The sequence below is a fragment of the Pelodiscus sinensis genome, chromosome 4, assembly GCF_052426305.1.
Source record: "Pelodiscus sinensis isolate ZL-2025 chromosome 4, ASM5242630v1, whole genome shotgun sequence".
NCBI lineage: Eukaryota > Metazoa > Chordata > Testudines > Trionychidae > Pelodiscus > Pelodiscus sinensis.
This window is the reverse complement of record NC_143055.1, coordinates 65,907,935-65,926,053: the sequence shown is the minus strand read 5'-3', so window position 1 is coordinate 65,926,053 and position 18,119 is coordinate 65,907,935. Positions and strand designations below refer to the sequence as shown.

The window sequence follows — 18,119 nt, the reverse complement described above, 5'->3', positions numbered from 1 at the left end:
GCAGCAATGTGGGATGCCAAGCAAGAGCTAGTGTGCCAGGGGAGCCAGTTTAAAAACCAGCTCCTCTTGCAGACCAGCTATTTGTTGCCCTGTGATGCGGCCTCTGACAGAGAGGCAGCAGTGCAGGGTGGCAGCAGCCCCTGTCTGCGGGAGTGTGGAGTCTGAGCTCCTGGACCTGGCATGAACCGGAACTGAGCCAGGCTGCCTGCCCACCCGGCTCCTAATATACTTTAAAGTCACGATGGGGGTAGGCCCCGCACCCGGTGAGAGCTAGAATTGAGGTGGCCTGCTGGCCAGCCTGCTAAAAAATGTACTGGTTGGGGGAGAGGGAGGGAAATGCATGTAGTCTATAGCATTAACCTACATAAGAACGGCCATACTGGGTCAGACCAAAGGTCCATCCAGCCCAGTATCCTGTCTGCTGACAGTGGTCAATGCTAGGTGCCCCAGAGGGAGTGAATCGAACAGGTAATGATCAAGCCATCTCTCTCCTACCATCCATCTCCACCCTCTGACAAACAGAGGCTAGGGACACCACTTCTTACCCATACTACATAGGGAAAGCAAGAAAGAAAAATTGTGAAATCTATTTATTTTTTCAACTTATAGGATGCACCTATTGCCATATATTTCTAAGCACAAATAACAGGCATTCACAAAATACACAGTCCAAATTGACAAACTCAACATTAATTGTAAAGGAACTCTGTGGGATTTGAGATGTATCAAACAGATTATAATGTACAAATACAATTAATGAACTTTATCGGCAAAATAGCGAATTAGTAAGTGTTAAACTAAAGCTAGCTATACCGTCATTTCCCAGAGTATTAGCACACTTCATTTTACTCAGTTGTATTAGCACCTTGGCACTGAGTCGTTCAAGGGCTCCCAAATATTCAACTTCTGGTGTAAAAGACTTAGTATGGTACTATGTAAAAGACTATTTCCCCAGAAGTTCTTCATGTGGAACCTACACTATATAGACAATATATAGACAAAACAGTACTTGTTCAATTTTCTAAAGATTAGCCGCTATTTTATCTATACTGTAAGAAATCCTTCAATATTGTTGGCAACTGAAGTTGGGGGATAAGATGCAGTCTTGCTCTTCCTATGCAATTTCGGATACATAGTCGGCAGAGTTGGCAAAGAGAGCAAGGAGTAGCTAAAAACAGATAAGAAATTGAATTAAGTAAATATTCAGTATCTTTAGGAGTTTACAACATTTTATATTATTATGGAGTACCTAAAAACATTCATTTTTAAAACTTCTGTTTATCAGTCTTATTGATCTTACACAGTGTAGTCTCTTAGGCCGTGTCCAGACTCAGGGTTTTTTTCGGGAAAAGTAGCCTTTTCCCGAAAAAACTTCCCCTGCGTCCAGACTCAAGCCGCGTTCTTTCGAAATTATTTCGAAAGAACGCGGCTTTTCTTTCGATGGCGGTAAACCTCGTATCGCGAGGAAGAACGCCTTCCTTCGAAAGTTCCTCTTTCGAAGGAAGGCGTTCTTCAATGTAAAGAGGCCGTCTTCGAAAGAGAGCATCCAGACTCGCTGGGTGCTCTCTTTCAAAAAAGCGGATTTCTCTTTCGAAAGATCCGCCTGCAGTCTAGACGCGATCTTTCGAAAGATGCTCTTTCGAAAGATGCTTTCGAAAGAGCCTCTTTCGAAAGAAGCCTGCAGTCTAGACATAGCCTTAGATAAATAACTGAATAAAAATATCATTAAAACTTTATTAATGATTAAGGAAACAGAAAGATCAAGGAAACTTGTGTTTAACTATCCAGAAGAACACATATCAATTAACTCATGATGTTGTGTATAGAGACAGCAAGGGGGGGAGGAATCAACTAGTCAACCCGACTATCTGATAAGCATTTGTTTATCGGATAGTTGACTAGTCCTTAACATCCTTAGTAACCACATAACATTTTAGTGGTTACATGACTGTTCAATAGTTCCCAGGGGGCAGAACCGGCAGCCAGTGCACTCCTGGCCCCACTCTTGGGGAGCCCCTTGCTGACTCACGCTGCTACCTCTGAAACAGCAGAGCTCAGACTCCCACAGACATGAGCTGCTGCTCCATGGGCTGTCAAAGACAGAGACTGCTTCACAGCAGCCTGCTGTGCTAGGGGGAGCCAGCTCCTGCTTCCTCTCCCCCCCCCCCACCTCTGTAGGAGACAGCAAGGAGGGAGGAGTCAGGTCGTGGAGAGGGAATGCACAGCCAGCCAGCTTTTAAGCTGGCTCATCACGTGTCTTGGCTCCCACCTGCCCTCCTTATCCTCTGGGTTGCTTCTTCTTTATCAGAGGCAGCAGCATAGGGGTAGGGGGACAGGTGGATCCAGTGTTCGTGGGGAGCCATCTTAAAGCCAGTTCCCCAGGGACAAAGGCTCCCACTTCCTCTCCACCCTGATGCCTCTGATACAGAGGCAGCAAGGGGGGGGGGGGAATCATGGAAATCTACAGGATTAACCAATAAGCCTAGTCTTAAGACTAGGCTTATTGGTTAATCGTGTAGTCATCTACACACTGACATCTGTACTTCCTTGTAGGCAACACTTTTAGGAGTTAAACAGAAGTTCACCTTTCATGCCCATCCAGTTTTGGCCTCTTTGCTGAGGCTTCCAAAAATGCTGCTGGCTGTGATATTGTGTGTTTGTGGTGTGTATGCGTGTTTTAAGGACATTTGATCATTTAAAAACTAGACCTACATCCTTCAGATGGTGCTATTGGAGTTGAATCAGTGCCAGAGATGCAAAATGCTCCCTCAAAAGTCTCCATTAAAAATGTATCAGCCAGCTACTGTTTTAGGGCATTATGTTATGAAGAGCAGGTTGGGTGTTAATTTGATCACTGTAAGTACTTACATGGGGAACAAATATTTGGTATGGGCTCTTCAATCCAGCAGAAAAAGACATAGGATCCAGTGGCTGGAAGTTGAAGTTAAACAAATCCAGACTGGAAAAAAGCCTTTTTGAGTGTTTGTTAGTGAGGGTAATTAGCCAATGGAACAATTTACCAGGGTCATGGTAGATTTTCCATAGCTAATCATTTTAAAATCAGGATTAGATTTTTTAAATAAAAAGATATGCGCTAGTTCAAAATAATTATTTTGGGGGAGATTCTATTGCCCTCTCTCCTGCCCTCCCCCAGCAACAGACCCCCTCTGGCTCTTACTACATTTAAAAGGCAAAGGCGCAGCAGGAAATTCGCACGAGCCGGGACTTAGCTGACCTGGCTCACGCCCGATCCCCCGCTGTGCCTCTGTCTCTGCTGTTATCCCCCCCTCCCCTGTGGAGATTGTGCTGTGAACCAGCTGCTACCCCCCTTGCTGCCTCTGATAAAAGCAGCAGGGGGGGGGGGGGGAGAAGCGACTATACAAGTAGTAACTCAACTAGTTGCTTACATACCTACCCTTCACCCAAGCCCTGGCCCCAGAATTTTAATTGAGTGTAAACAATCATTTATAAACCCATTATCAGACTGTTTTTCCTGATTCAAGTTTGTGCAAGACAAAAAATATATAATTATCAATAAAAGTATATCTGTCCCACTTACCTTCTTGTAGAAGCAACATTCTCTCCACCACGCTGCTTGGGACAGCTAAATCTACAGGCCGTTCAAAATCTGTATTCTTGGCATTAATGTCCGCTCCAAATTCAAGAAGTAAATTTACTATCTCAGTACTAGGTTGCTGAGCCGCTGCATGTAGTGGAGTGTCCAAATATTTTCCTTTCTGCACATTAGCTCCTATATAAATATATTGGACAGACAGAAACAAATAGATGAATTAACGTTGTCAGTGCTAAAAATTAATGCTTTAAAATCTGGAACAATGTTTATAAAATTAGTGTCTAAAGTTACATTCCTAAGTTTATAAATAGATATCTAAATAAATGATCAAAAATCCAAAAGTTCTGAGCACTCACTAATCAACGTGAGCTGGATGCTCAGTGCCCTTGAAAGATAAACCACCTATTTAGATATTGAAACATGGATTTAGGGGCCTATCTTTAGGCACTTTTAAAAATCTTTGGCTTGGTCTTAGTTTATTTCCACAATGAATTCTGCAATGGATCAAAATCTTAGTGGTTAACACTCTAAAGATCAAACACTGATACTGTTTTAAAAATATTCTGTACTTTAATGTCCACATTTACTAGGTAAACTCTCAAAGGATTACTGATAATTATCTAGCCTCATCTGGTGACAAGTATCAGAGGGGTAGCTGTGTTAATTTGAATCTGCATATACAATTAGAAGTCCTATTGCACCTTATAAACTAACAGATTTATTGGAACATAAGCTTTTGTGGGCAAGGACCCACTTCATCAGATTCACGTCCTCAGCTGTGACACTTACCTAGTCTGGGGCTCCCCATGAACATATCTTTTGCTACATACAGTAAACTTCTGATAATACGGCACCTTTAGGACCCAGGGGGTTCCGGATTATCAGATATGCCAGACTATCAGAGGGGGGGGATGCCACCCCAGACCCCTCATAGCCCCCCCCTTCCGATAGTCCGGCTGTGCCCTAGGCGTCCCTGATTCAGCCGCTGCTGAAACTGACCAGCAGCGGCTGAATCGGAGACGCCTGGGGCAGAGCAGCTGGAGTGCTGCTGGGTTGGTCCGGTAGCGCTGACCCTTGGCGCGGCGAGACCAACCCGGCAGCACCCCAGCTGCTCTTGGGGACGCCTGGGGCAGAGCAGCTGGGGTGCTGCCGGGTTGGTCCCGCAGTGCCGCTCCTCGGCGCTACTGGACCAACCCAGCAGCACCCCAACTGCTCTGCCCCAGGTGTCCCCAAGTCAGCCACTGCTGATACTGATCAGCGGCTGACCCCAGGAAGCCTGAGGTAGAGCTGCTCTGCCCCGGGCTTCCTGGAGTCAGCCGCTGGTCAGTTTCAGCAGCGGCTGAATCAGGACGCCTGGGATAGAGCAGCTGGGAGGCTGCTGGGTTGGTCCCACAGCGCCCAGGTGCGGCACTACTGGACCAACCTGGCAGCACCCCAGCTGCTCTGCCCCAGGTGTCCCCAAGTCAGCCACTGCTGAAACTGACCAGCGGCTGACTCCAGGAAGCCCGAGGTAGAGCTGCTCTGCTCCGGGCTTCCTGGAGTCAGCTGCTGGTCAGTTTCAACAGCAGCTGAATCTGGACGCCTGGGACAGAGCAGCTGGGGCGCTGCCGGGTTGGTCCCCGCAGCGTCCCACCTCGGCGCTGCGGGGACCAACCCGGCAGCCCCCTAGTTGCTCTACCCCAGGTGTCCCCAAGTCAGCTGCTGCTGAAACTGATCAGCGGCTGATTCCAGGAAACCGGGGCAGAGCAGCTCTACCTCGGGCTTCCTGGAGTCAGCCACTGGTCAGTTTCAGCAGCGGCTGAATCGGGGTCACCTGGGGTGCTGCTGGTAACCCTGCAGCCCCGAGGGGCAGCGCTAGGGGACCTACCCAGCAGCACTCTAGCTGCTCTGCCTCCGGCTTCCCCCATTCAGGGAAACTGGGGGCAGAGCAGCTCCAATGGTCTGGCTGCCCGGAGCACTTCCGGGGTCCTGATGGTGCTGGGCCATCAGGAGTGCCGGACCATCAGATGCCGGACCATCGGAGTTTTACTGTATAAAGATGTAAGGGACTCATCAGCTGTGTCTACACCGCAGGCTTCTTGTGCAAGAATTTTTTGCGCAAAAGTTATTGTGCAAGAGCACGTCCACACTGCCATGTGCTTTTGCACAAGAGACGTGATCTTGCGCAAAAAGGCTTATTCCTCATGGGGAGAGGAATAACTCTTGCGCAAAAAGTCCTCTCTTTTGACAATCTACTGTAAACTTTCTTGCACAAGACGGGCTTATAGTGTGGACGCTCCACAAGTTTTTGCGCAAGAATGACTGTTCTTGCACAAGAAGCCTACAGTGTAGACATAGCCCCCATGTAATACTTATAATTCAGTGAAACTAGATCATTTAATTTCAAAGATTGCTAAGAGCCAATTAGATGATAATTCAATAAATTGTTGCTCAATAATTATAAAACTAAATTTCACAGCTGATTAGGAAGTTGGGCTCTAAATGAAAATGAACATTAGTTACCAGATTATTTATGCTAAATATAGCTGTGTGGTATTAACTGATATCTAATACTTGTTTTGTATAAATACTTCCTTTTAAACATTATTTTAATTGCTTTATATCAAATATAAACACAAAATGAAACACATACAAATATATGTACAAAATAAAAATAAAATAGAAATAACAAAATTCAGCATTCATTATTTTAAAACCTAGAAAAAACCCTGAAGCTGTTGACATCAGTTATTACACAGACTGAGCAAATAAATGAGACCATATAACCTATTAATGTCAGGACCCAATTAGGGATGTAAGCGACTAGAGACTCGACTCATCAACTATCCAATAAGCAAATGCTTCTCAGATAGTCAACTAATCACTTCCTTCCACTTGCTGCCTTTATCAAAAAGAGGCAGCGGGGGGCGGGGGCAGGATCCGGTGCTGTGGGGGGAGGTCGGCTTAAAAGCCGGTTCCCCCTACCACCGTCTCTGTGCAGAGAAAGGGCAGGGGCTCAGTGGGGAACTGGTGGCTTTTCCACCTTTGAAATGTAGTAAGAACAGGGCTCTTGGTACATTTCAAAAGCAGAAGTGCTGCAGGGACTCAAATAGTCCTCTGCTCGCTCCGTCCTCCCTGCTTTTGAAATATAGAAGAGCCCCAACAGGGTTCTTGCTACATTTCAAAAGCAGAGGCGCCTTTATCAACTAATCAAATAGTCGATGCAAATTACATCAACTATTCAATTAGTTAATTAATCTAAATTTAATATCTTTAGGCCCAATGTAACAGTATTAAAATATATTAATATTTTAAGTAAATGAACTTGTACCTGCATAAAGGAGTTTTCGAATGCAATGGATCTGCTGTGAAACACAAGCTACATATAGAGGTGTTCCCAGATGAGGAATGTCTTGGTCAACGTCTATGCCCCAGGAGATCAGCACTTCCAGACATTCACTATGACCTGCCAAAAGAGTATGACATAGTTTGCTTGCCTCTTGAGTTGGACATTCCATTTACGAAACCTGATACATTTCGTAACACTATGTAATGTTATTTGTCAACTGTTCTATGTATGCTGTATGTTCTATGTGTGCTATTTTTTTACCTCTACTGGCTGCTTCATGAGTTGGTGAAAGGAGACATGACTCCCACTGAGCTTTGGCACCATATTCCAACAAAAGCTCTGCACAAGACGTACTACCTCTTGAACATGCATTAAATAACGGAGTCACTCCATCAATTGTTGTAGCATTTACCTAGAATAGAAAGATATTTCTAAGATGGGAATGCAGTAAGGGATGCATGTTATGGAAAATTCTGTTAGCACTCCCCTATCTCTATCATCCTATAATTCTTTCTTAGTATTCCACAAGCTCTAAAGTTATTACTATGAGGCATTAGTCTTCTACTCTACACATACCCTCAAAACCCCCTAAATTTAAAATAATTAAATTGATATATATTTTTAAAAATGTGGACTCTCCATTTTAAGGAGAGGGAATTTCTCTGGAAGCTTTACTGTTGGATACGTGTGTGTAAAGGTAGCTTATACCATCAGAAATGAAGAAGCATACCTAAATACGTTTCTTATGCTTTTATTTGTAAATCTTGTGTTCCCTTTTCCCTGTTTCCCTCACTGTTGCTCTCCCTTGCTATGTCTTGTTTCATATTTAGAATATAAACTCTTTGGTAACAGAAACATTATTTTTCTCAGTTTTGGAGGAAATATGTATGGCTGCTGTGGAAACAATACATTTGTGGGTTCTCCGTTGTTGTTTTTTTCTTATCTATTTTCTGTTCTCTTGTCTGCCCATCTTCTGTGTGGTATCTTATCCTATCCACACGTTTTACGTAATCTTCTCTCTCCTCTCTACATCTACAATTTTCTCTGTCCTCCACTATGCAACTATCCCATCATTCTCTTTTGCTGTCTATCAGTAAAGACTTTAAAATAATCAGCTATTACTTTTAAAAAACCATAAAAGACAAACCTGTTATTAACAAAGGAAACTAACATATTGAATCAGGGAAAATGTGGAAATGATAGCTTTGAAAAAATCAAGGAATATGTCCTTATCAGACAAGCTTAGTGCAGTACTTTACGTATAAAAAAGATACTTACATTTGCTCCTGCTTCAAGAAGGATTCTTGCACACCCTACATGGTCTCCCAGGCAGGCTTCATGCAGTGGAGTGACTTGGTCAATTGTCAGAGTATCCACATTGTAACCCTAAATAAAATAGGAGCCGCACAGAAAGCTAAGAGAAAAAAGCTATTCGAAACGGCTAAGTTTTCTACATTATTAGTTGCAAGCACCACAATTTATTAGAGCCGAGTGAATAAAGAATTTTTCAGTTTTCTGGCAAGTAAAAAAAATTTAAAAATAGTTTCAGGTTGAACAAAAACAACATTTTACAAATTTTTCAGTGAATCAAAAATAATTTAGTTTTGATTCAAAATGTTTCATTTCAGTAATATTGAAACAAAATGTTTTGTTTCATCCTGAAAATGTTAAATAAAATGTTCAGGTATTTTGATAAAAGTAATAGAAAGTAGGAGTTAATTTACAAACAAGGAGAGGAGGAAGATAGTCTGCTGTCAGTGTACCTTCTTATAAGCTTTATCCACTAATTAGGGGAGTCAGCTTGGAAGCCCAGATTCAATTCCTCTCTCTTTGTGCTGTGGAGAAGGGATTTGAATTTAGGTTTCCTTTGTATCACGAAATTCCTAGATACTGGGAATGGGATATTCTGATGTTTGGTGCCACCTCAGAGCACTGATCCACTCTTTCCAATGTCCCATCTCCAATTATGGCCATCTCTGACACTTCAGAGGACGGAGACAAAAAAAAAATTCAGAATAAATTTGTGGAAGCCCTGGAGGTGGGCAGCTGAAACCCTAAAACATGAGCTTTGATGAACATAACACACAAACCAGAAGTGACCTGCACAGCTGCTGTGTACTGCTCCCCACTCAGGATGTTAAATATCGATTAATTTACTAGTCAACTTTCCATCGACTTCTACTGGTCGATAGGCACGGGGGCTCTTGTGCATTTCAAAGTTGGAACTCCACATGCAGCCCGGGCCAGCAGGAAGTCCCACTAATTCTGAGCTCCACGCAAGCACTTTCACTTTGAAATGCACAAGAGCCCCCGGCAGGCGGTGTGCCCCAGCGGGGGCTCTTGTGCATTTCAAAGCGGAAGTGCCCACAGGGTGCTTGGGGCCAGCAGAGGGACTCAAAGTCCTCCGCTCACCCTTGGCTTCATGAGATGCTGCCACTTTGAAATGCCGCACAGAGCTAAGGCCAGCTGGGGACTTCGGGTTCTGCAGAAATGCTGAATGGAGCCCAGGGTCAGCTAGGAAGTCTCCAGATGACCCCAGGCTCCATGTGGCGATGCCTCTTTGAAACACCATGGCAGCATTTCAAAGGGCCAGCGCTGCACAGAGTCTGGGATCAGCTGTGCGGTGCTGCCCCTTTGAAACACCACCACAGCATTTCAAAGGAGCAGCGCCACATGGAGCTTGTACCTCAGGCTCCGTGCGGCACTTCTGCTTTGAAGTATCCCCTCTTGCCCCCCTTTGCTGCCTCTATCAGATAGAAGCAGCAAGGGGGTGGGGAAGAAATGATTAGTCAATTAGTCCTTAACGTCTTTACTCCCTACCATCACAAGTAACCTCATCATACAACTACACTCAAATTTGTCCAGCTCTCAAAATTAATTAAATTGTTTGACCGCACAACTCTCATTGGGAGACTATTCCAGAATTTCACTCTGTTGATGGTTAGAAACCGTCTTTTAATTTTCAGCCATTAGTTTGTTCATGTGCTCTGTATATCCATTTGTTTTTATGCCACCAATGTGGCATAAATAGCTTCTATTCCCCACCCCCGTATTTACCCTTCTGATGCATTTATGGAAAGCAATTATATTTCCTTTTAAACTGCTTTTTGCTGCTAGACTAAAAAAATCAACCTCTTCCAGTTTCCTGTCATATGATAGGCCCTCTGTTCCCTTGATCATCTTTATCTGTCTTCACTGTACTTGTTACAATGTGAATTTCTCTTTCTTGAATATGGGTGACCACGATTATACACAGTATTCTAAAATGAGATTTTATATTGCTTTGTTCAATGACATTAAAACTTCTGTTTCTACTGGGAATGCTTCATCTGATACATCTGAGGATCACATTTATCTTTTTCATAGCTACATTACATTGGGGGCTCATAGACATCTATAATAACTGCCAAATAGCAGGTTTGCTGTTGCAATAACAGTAAAACTCCTGATTTTACTTTATCCCTTTGCTATTACAAACTAATCTTTGGTGTATTTTTTTATTACTGCGGTGTACTGGGCTGATATTTTCAATGAATTTTCCTTAAGAATGCCAAAGTCTTTTTCCTGGTCAGTAGACAGGGTGATTGCTTTATTTAGCATACACTAATCCTTTCTCCCACAGTTAGGGCTATAAATTCAGCTGGTGGAAGTTGATATAGCTATATTGAAACCAATGCAATGATATCAGTTTATATCAGCTGAGGAGAGAAGTCAGGGCAAATATGCTGATTTATGGTTATGTGGCTGTAGGCACAGCTCTGAGTAAGGGCTGGTACCTAAATTGTACCACCCAAGAAGTAACCCCAGGATGCACTGTGTTTGTAAGACACCAGTCTTCCTTAATTCTCCAAAATAAGTTTATTACTGCCTTTTTTTTAATTAAAATAAATAGGTAGCATCATTCTAGTCCTTAGGAACAGTCCTAAAGGAGTAACAACATTTGCAAGGAAACAGTTTTTACAGGTTTAATCTATCAAGGCTTCGCAAAAAGTACATTTTAGAAAATGTTTTAAAAGCCAGTGGAAAAGTATCTTGGGATGTCTTTACATTTTACAGGATCGGAAGCTCCCAAATAAAAATATTTCAGCATTATTCACATGGAAACACTAACAGATAATCAGGTCAAATTTACCTTTTAATGGGTTGTCATTAAATAAGGTGTAATAGGAAAATGTTTTAAGAATCACATTGGCATTTACCTGTGACAGTAAAGTTTTTAGAGAAAGGAGACGTCCTTGGCTGGCTGCCTCATGCAGTGGTGAACGATCTGCCCAAGAACCTACAGAATACAAATATTTATTGAAAAAAATAACAGCAATTAGACTTTTCTTAGGATGCACAGAAGAATAGCAGAAGTGGTTAAGGAAAAAATGAACTCAAAGATTCTGTGAAATGATGTAGTCTCTTTTTGAACTAAGCGTCTTAAATACATGTATTCTTTCTGAACTCAGGACAGACAGGCTACATTACTAATATTAAACATCTACACTGAATAATTCTGTTGTATGAAAGGAGAAAGAGATTCTATGTGGGTTTTTTTATTAATGCATTTTAACTACTTCAGCAATATTCATGATGCTTGACTACCAGAGTCTTTTATAATTTTCTATAAAAAGTAAACTACTTGGTGTTGTAGTAGGCATTTCAAAATTTACTAGCTTCAACAGGACACACAAACATATTGGATTCATTATCTGATGCAAAAATGTTGATCACACATAGGATTCCCAAACATCCAGTTTTCAACCGGAATTGCAGGTCAGCACTGTTAACCTGACAATTAAAAGTCCAGTCAGTGGCACAGCACGGCTAACAGGGCCGGACTAAGGGGTGGGTGAGCTGGGCAGCTGCCTGGGGCGCCAACTGATGGGGGGCACCTGATGGCAGTTGTAAAGGGTGCCCCCCTTATAGTGCGGTGCCCCTTATAGCTGCCATCAGGCACCGCATGCCCGGCTCCTGGCAGGCTGCGGTGGCTGCCTGGGGCGGGGGCTGTGTTAACCCCCGCAGTGCTCTTCCCCCTGCGGCTGCGGGGCCCTTCACAGCCAGGTGCAGCCTGCCCAGGAGGCCCTGGGCTGTACGCCAGCAGTGGTGGCTAGGCAGCACATATGACGTGCGCCTGCCCGCGCACCCCGTATGCGCCGCGCACCCAGAGGCGGGCCCGTGTGCCCCTGGGGCAGGCTCACACATGCGCCGTGCACCCAGGGGTGGGCCCACGTGCCCTGGGGGCGGGCCCGCGCATTCGCCGTGTGCCCCGGGCGGTGCCGCCTGCCCAGGGCGCCAAATGGCTCGGGCCAGCCCTGGGGGCCAAGGCATGCTCACTGTCTGTCCTGGCTCCACACACCTCGCAGAAGCAGCTGGCATTTCCCTTTGGCTCCTAGACAGAGAGGTGGCCAAGGAAGCTCTGCATATCACCGCCAGCACCGCCACCACAGCACCCTTGGCCAGAAGCCACAGTCAATGGGAACTGCAAGCAGTATGCACTGCACAGAGCCACTTGACCACACCTCCACCTAAGGGCTGGATGAATTAGCTGGGCAGGCAGGGAGTTTGCCTTAGTCCTACTATGCCACTGACTGGGAGCTATCTAAGGTAAGGTTGGAGCCCACATGCCAAATCCCCTGTCCCAAGTCAGAACCTCATCCCACATCCAAACTCCCCACCAAAAACAATGCTCTATACCTCTTGCCCCAACTTTGAACCCCCTCCTACACCAGCCTCTCATATCTGTCCCTATCCCAGAGCCTGCACACACACCCTAGTCGAGATCTCCTCCCTACTGAACACCAATTCCTTGCTTCAGCCAGGTGAAAATGAGCATGTGGACAAGGGTGGGAGAGAGCAAGTGACAGGTGGGGGGATGCAGTGGGAGACAGAGCCTTGGAGAATGGATAGGGCAGGGATGGAGTCTTGAGAAAGAGGTAGAACAAGGATGTTTGGTTTTCTGCAGTCAGAAAGATGCTAACCTTAATCACACTTGCCTTCAAACACATTCCTGGAAGGAAAAAAAAAAAGGAAAAGCTGTTCTAAAACAAAAAATAACCCTGAATGTCCATGGCTGACAAGACCCATCTATATCCTCCAGCCTATGCTTCCCCCATGAAATCTGCATGTAAATCCCTGTTAAAGGGTTCCCATGGTAAAAATAGGCTTTTAGGGCTAAGCTCTCTCCCCTAGATGAAATCCAAGGATTTATGCTTTTGATACAAAGATATTTTACGGGGCTTGGAAAGTAAATCTAGCTTCCGTCTCAGGCCACAGAACTACTCTGCATTTTCTAATGGAGACAAGAGTGTGCCCAGGTCTTTTGTGACTCTTTTCTACAGGGTTCTACTCTATTGTACAAACTTTTGTAGAGAATCCCAGGAAGTTGGACTCTCCAGTATACCATGAGAATTCCTGGCACAAGCTCTCAAAGAGTACGTCTACATTGCATCCCTAGTTCGGACTAGGGATGTAAATGGAGACAACCGAAGTAGTTAATGAAGCGGGGATTTAAAGATCCCACGCTTCATTAACATGATCTTTCTGGAGCACTAGTTCGAATCACGGCTGATTCGAACCAGGAAGTGCACACCAGGACACGTTAGTTCGGACTAAAGCCCTTAGACCGAACTAACGTTACTCCTCATTTTTTGGTCTGGTAGCACGTTATAGACTAACAAAACATGTAGATGGTATCATGAGCTTTTGTGGGCACAGCCCACTTCTTCAGATGACTCGAGTTAGGAGACAAGATTTGAGGGGCTTGGTAAAATCCTTCTGCACTTTTTTGTGGATCCTTAGCTGCTTGCTTCTGTAAGAGGGTGTTGGCTTAAGGAGAGCTGCAGAATGTTCATGTAACTATTAGCCTGCAGCAACATTGCAGGCACCTACAACATAGGGAGAGGATTCTTTTTCTGTCTAATTGTCTGGGGTGGAGGTTAGGTGTAGGTTTTGGTCTTTATTCTGCAGCATCTTTCAGGAAATTTAAGTTTGATTTTCAATCCCGTTTTCTTACTGCATAAGCTTACTGATGCTGGAATGCCACAGTAGCAAGTATGTTCAGCATATGGAGTCAGATAAAGTACCATGTCATTGTCACTTAATAATAATCCCTTGCTTGATTGGTTTTATTAAATAGATGCTGGAACTACGCAGAGAGTATTGCAATCAATGTGAATTGCAATGAAACTTCAACGCAAACGATGGATTTGTTTAGTTATGAAACCAGAGAAAGTTTACTGCATGTAGGAAACAAAGTTCCCTCTCTCTGTCACAGTTTTTCTTCTGTCAGTTCTCCCTCTGATTTTTTTTCTGGGTGATAAAATTGTTAGTGGGATTAATTGTATGAGAAAGGAGAACAAGAATTTCTAGATACAAGGTTTTGTAATATTACTGTACAGCATCAGATATATTCCAGACATATTTTTCATCAAGCTGACCAGTTAATGTTGTCTGTCTTAAATAAGAAGCTGCTACAAATTTCACAGCGCTCTACACAAGCTTAGTGAATTGGCAACATATGAAACTGAAAGTTGATAATGTGCAAAGCAATACACATTACAGGAAAGTAATACAAGCTGCTGATAAACCTTACTGGGTTCTAAGTTAACTGTATCAATTTAGGAATCAACTTAGAATCATAAAATTCTAGAACTGGAAGGGATCATCAAGTCCAGTCCCCAGCCCTCATGGCAGGACCAAGCACTATTTAGACAATCCTTGATAGATGTCTGTCTAACCTGCTCTTAAATATCTCCAGTGATGGAAATTCCACAATATCCCTTGTCAAGGGATCAGTATCAGTATGGACTAATCAATGAAGACCTTTGCTTTGTCTACTAGTATTTTTGTTGGTCAGGAGTGTGAAAAACACACTCACTGAAGGACATACGTTTGGACAGAGGTGTGTCAGTGGGAGATGCTCTACCACCACCATAGCTACTGCTGCTCTTTGAGAGTGGTTTAATTATTCCAGTGGAAAGAGCTCTCTTCTGCTGGCATAGAGTGGCTACAAAGGAGACCTTACAGAAGCGTAGCTGCAGTGATATAGCTGTACTACTGTGAGGTCCATTGTATAGACATGATCTTAGTCTCAGTGTGCAGTTGTGGAAAAAATAAGGCAACAAAAGTAGTAGGATACATAAGTAATGGAGTGGAGACGAATATGAAAAATATAATGTCATTATATAAATAAATAGTATGGCCTCATCTGGAATACTGTCTGCAATACTTACCATCCTCTCGAAATGATATTGCAGCTTCAAGGGCAATGTGATGTGTAATAAAATGATTACAGCCCTGGAAAACACTCATAGGAAGTGAGATTGGAAAGACTGAGATTGCTTGCTTTAAAAAGATGAATAAGCGGGGACATAATAGAAGCATATGAAGCGAGTGGTAGAGAAGGCAGATGTAGAGTTTCTGTTTTCCTCTCAAGAGAGCAAAAGGACATTGATTGAATGAAGTGTGAATAGTTCAAAACTGATAAAATGAAATATTTTTCATCCCACACATGATTAGACTGTGGAACCCTCTGCCACATGGTATTACTGAGACCAAGAACTCAGCTAGATTAAAAAAGAAATTGGACTTTTAAATGGATAGCAAGAATACTGAATTATATTAATAAATACTAAAAAACAAAATTTGACAAAACTTCATGCATCAGATCTTTAGTGTGTCTTGAATTCAGAGGCTATTTCTACACTTGCACCCTCTTTCGAGAGAGGGATGCAAATGAAGACATTCGAAATTGCAAATGAAGACGGGATTTAAATATCCTGCACTTCATTTGCATATTTGCGTTATGGCACTATTTCAAAATAGCGCTATTTCAAAATAATAGCCGCTGTTAAGACACAATTATTTCGAGAGAAAACCCTTCTTTTGAAATAACTGATAAACCTCATTGTGGTTATGTCTACACAGCAAAGTTATTTTGAAATAACAGCTGTTATTTCAAAATAACTGTACTAGTGTCTACACAAGCCAACTGCTATTTCAAAATTAATTCAAAATAGTGGAGGGCTTATTTCAAACTTGGTAAACCTCATTCCATGAGGAATAGCGCCTATTTCGAAATTGCTATTTTGAAATAAGTGCTGTGTAGACGTGGAATAGGGGCTATTTCGAAATAGGGGGCCTCCAGCCCTTCCCAGGGTGCCCTTCTGGCCACTCTGGCCCCAGCCAGGAAAACTCCTCTCCTCCTCCCCTCCCCGGAGCCCTTAAAGGGGTAGAGTCTGGCTATAGTGTCTGTGCCAGCTCCAGGTCTGCCAGCCCAGAGCCAGTATTCACTGCCCCTGACCCAGTGGCCCCAGCATGAGCCAGGCAGCCAGTGCCAGCCAGCCCTCCACTGCTCCCTGGGCCCAGTCCCCCAGCTCCCAGGAGCCTGCCAGAGGCTGGAGAAGGTGGGCACATTCCTGGTCCAGTGCGAAGATCATTGAGGTTTGGGGGGATGCCTCCAACATCCATGATCTCACACTAGACAGAGGAACATGGTCATCTACAGCAGGATGGCTGCCAGCCTGGCCACCAAAGGCCACATCTGAACCCAAGAGCAGGTTTGGATGAAAAATAAGGAGTTGTGGCAGGCCTATGCCAGGGCCACAGGGGGCAGCTCCCAACCAGGGGCAGACCCAGAGAGCTGCCCTATTTTGATGCTCTGGACTGCATCCTGGGGAGGGAACAGTCTGTGCCCCCCAGGTGGTCATCGACCCAGGGGCAGAGGACCCTGACCAGGGCACAGAGGAGGAGGAGGAGGGCCAGGAGCCACAGGAGCCTGGAGGGAGCATGCTGTGCAGCTAGGACCCCTGAGCCATCCCAGTGGACCTGTCGCCAGTGTCATCCGGGGAGGCAACAACGTGAGTGCCATCATTGTCCCCTTATGGAGGGGAGAAAGGGAGACCAGGGAGTGTGCAGGTGGGCTTTGCTGACCACGGATCACGCAGCAACCTGTGCATGTGCAAGTACGTGCTGTTCCACCCCTGGGCACGTGGCTCCAGCTGGCTGCATGAAGAGACATGACATGCTCCTGTCCCCAGGATGGGACACAGCAGGATGCCCTCCATCCACAAGCCCCCTCTACACAGAGGCAGGGGACATCTCCCCCCACACACTATATACAGCACTGAGGCATGGGTGCAGTCGTGGGGCAGCTCCCACTCCCGGGGATAGCAGGACATTCCAAACATGGCCTCTGTGCAAGCACATCGTCCCTGCCTTGCAAAGGGGGGGCTGGGTTTCACCCACTGTGTCCCCAGGGATAACTAACCACTTCTCTTTTTTCTCCACAGCTTCACCAGCTCTGAGTGCAGGGCACACCACACCACCCAGGACATCCTCCCGCACCTGAGGACTCCGCAGGCCCACCCGTGCAATGGAGGGTTACCAGCAGGATACCTGCAGCTCCAGCAGGAACAGCTTGCCCAGGGCCATGCCATCTGTGAGCACCTGCAGACCCTGGTGCAAAGCTTGCAGCCTCCTGTTGCTCCAGCCCCTGCTGGCTCCCCAGCTACCGCTCTTCATCCCACTCCTTCTCCCCCTCCTGCTTCTTTCTCTCCACCCCACTGAGGATGCTGAGGCCCCCACATCCACAGTGCTGGGAGACAGTTGTGCTGGCGAGACCCCCAACCCTGAGCCCTGAGTTTCTCCTCCCCCTTCCTCTCCTTGCCCCCCCGCCAGCTCCCTCCTCCGAGGTTCCCCCTTCACTCTCCAACCCTCCCTCCTCCCCTCTCCCACTTTCTTTTCCCAATCTCACCTCAGTTTCATTCTCTTCCCCCACACCCATTTTGTTCAATAATGAGACTTTGTTGTAATGAACACATGTGTCTTTTATTGTACAGCAGGAAGGGGGATTAGGGAGGGGTAAGTGGAAGGGCGTGAGGGAGGAATGAGGCACAAGCCCCCAGTGGGGCACACCAGGGAGACTGTTACTGCCTGCAGAATGTGCTGCCAGGCTCACAGCAACACGTCCAGGAGAAGCACCAGAGCGCCCAGGGGCGGCTCCGGCTCCATGCTGCAGAGTGCTGTGGTGCCCTGAGTGAGGGCAACCAGAGCACACAGAGAAAAAAATGCTTTGCTCTCCCTCAGCGAGGTTGGCAAGCAAGCAGGGAAACCTGAGAACTGGATGTCCGGGAGGGCCCTTTAAGCACAGGCTTCAGATAGCCTCAGGCAGCAGCCACACAAGGTAACTCCTGACCTGATGACCTGCCAGAACCGGTTCCAGCTGGCCTTAAA

The 18,119-nt window shown here is 45.2% G+C and overlaps 1 protein-coding gene across 3 annotated transcripts in view; it reads right to left on the bottom strand.

The window, feature by feature from the left end:
* Positions 1-593: 593 nt before the first annotated feature.
* ASB5 (ankyrin repeat and SOCS box containing 5) overlaps positions 594-18,119 on the bottom strand; it is a 63,340-nt gene continuing 45,814 nt past the window's right edge. For all 3 annotated transcript variants that reach the window (XM_006131593.5, XM_006131595.5, XM_025188911.3), the window contains exons 2-7: positions 11,102-11,181; positions 8,181-8,288; positions 7,164-7,314; positions 6,885-7,019; positions 3,560-3,751; positions 594-1,168 (exon numbers count right to left, since the gene is read on the bottom strand). In XM_006131593.5, the coding sequence (XP_006131655.1) occupies positions 1,041-1,168; positions 3,560-3,751; positions 6,885-7,019; positions 7,164-7,314; positions 8,181-8,288; positions 11,102-11,181 (794 nt within the window). In that variant the 3' untranslated portion in view covers positions 594-1,040. The remainder of the gene's footprint in view (positions 1,169-3,559; positions 3,752-6,884; positions 7,020-7,163; positions 7,315-8,180; positions 8,289-11,101; positions 11,182-18,119) is intronic.